The sequence below is a fragment of the Solanum verrucosum genome, unplaced genomic scaffold (genome assembly GCF_900185275.1).
Source record: "Solanum verrucosum unplaced genomic scaffold, falcon-dt-bn FXZP01000235.1, whole genome shotgun sequence".
NCBI classification, from domain to species: Eukaryota; Viridiplantae; Streptophyta; class Magnoliopsida; order Solanales; family Solanaceae; genus Solanum; species Solanum verrucosum.
Window position 1 is genome coordinate 1,159,786 of NW_026019948.1, and position 926 is coordinate 1,160,711.

The window sequence follows — 926 nt, forward strand, 5'->3', positions numbered from 1 at the left end:
ATATGTATAACTTTAACATACCTAGAAAACTTAATATGTAAAGACCAAATTTAACCACTTAGATATTTAAAATACATCAAATTCAAGGGCATTTAGACTTGCCCTTAGAGTTCTTCTTGTCCCTATAACAAGGACATTCATGTTTGTTACCATAAGTTCCAGAAGGCACACATTTGCATTCTTCACAACAAATTCCACAGTACTTTAAGCATCTGTCTGCAAGTCCTGCCTTTGAACATCTCAGCTTGCACTTTGAATCACAAAAATCTTTAAAAAAAAAAAAAAAAACTCATAATTAGAACATATAACTTTTTTAAAAAAAATTAGTGGACAAAATTATCTTATATATGTGTTGTGTTAGTGGATAGTAGTGAAAATATTAGAACAATCAGTGGTTAAGCCAGAAAATTTATTAAAGGTGTCTAAAAATAATGATATGTGGCTATCAAAATAAAATAAAATAATATTGTACTATTTGGGGTTCAAACCCAAAATTCTTTGTTCAAATGAAAACTCATTACCACTAGCTAAAGACATAACTTTTGTCAAGTGTATTCAATTTTAAATATATATTTTTTAAATGTAGAATTTGACATATAATTGGATACCCTGGAGTGGCTATAGCTATGCCCCGAGGACAAGTACATATTCAAATTTCACTTGATTAGGTATGAAAAAAGCAGAGTATACGAAAACCTTACTACTACCCGGTGGATGTTTCCAGAAGACTAGTAGCAAATTTTAAAGATGATGGAAGAATTGGTACTTACTTGAACCAGCCATGGTAGTTTGAATGAGAGAAGGGGTAATAACAAGAGTGACCAAAAGCAGAGTTAATAGAAATAACTTCATTTTTTCTAAGCTGAAAATTTGATGAAGTGAAGCATTACTAAATGGTTTTAATGGGGGAATATATAGCCAGGAGA

At 30.7% G+C, this 926-nt stretch overlaps 1 protein-coding gene across 1 annotated transcript; it reads right to left on the bottom strand.

Annotated features, from left to right (window-relative positions):
* Positions 1–926, bottom strand: LOC125813561 (snakin-1). Its single transcript, XM_049493036.1, has 2 exons — positions 771–926; positions 1–267 (listed from the first exon to the last, which is right to left on the bottom strand). Exons 1-2 carry the CDS (start codon positions 850–852, stop codon positions 83–85), a joined length of 267 nt encoding a protein of 88 aa, XP_049348993.1. The 5' UTR covers positions 853–926; the 3' UTR covers positions 1–82.

Excerpts from the sequence above, each read along its gene's own strand:
- LOC125813561 (XM_049493036.1), bottom strand. The coding sequence starts at position 852 with ATGAAGTTATTTCTATTAACTCTGCTTTTGGTCACTCTTGTTATTACC. Across the intron at positions 268-770 it reads AACTACCATGGCTGGTTCAA|ATTTTTGTGATTCAAAGTGC; the intron begins GTAAGTACCAAT and ends TTTTTTTTAAAG.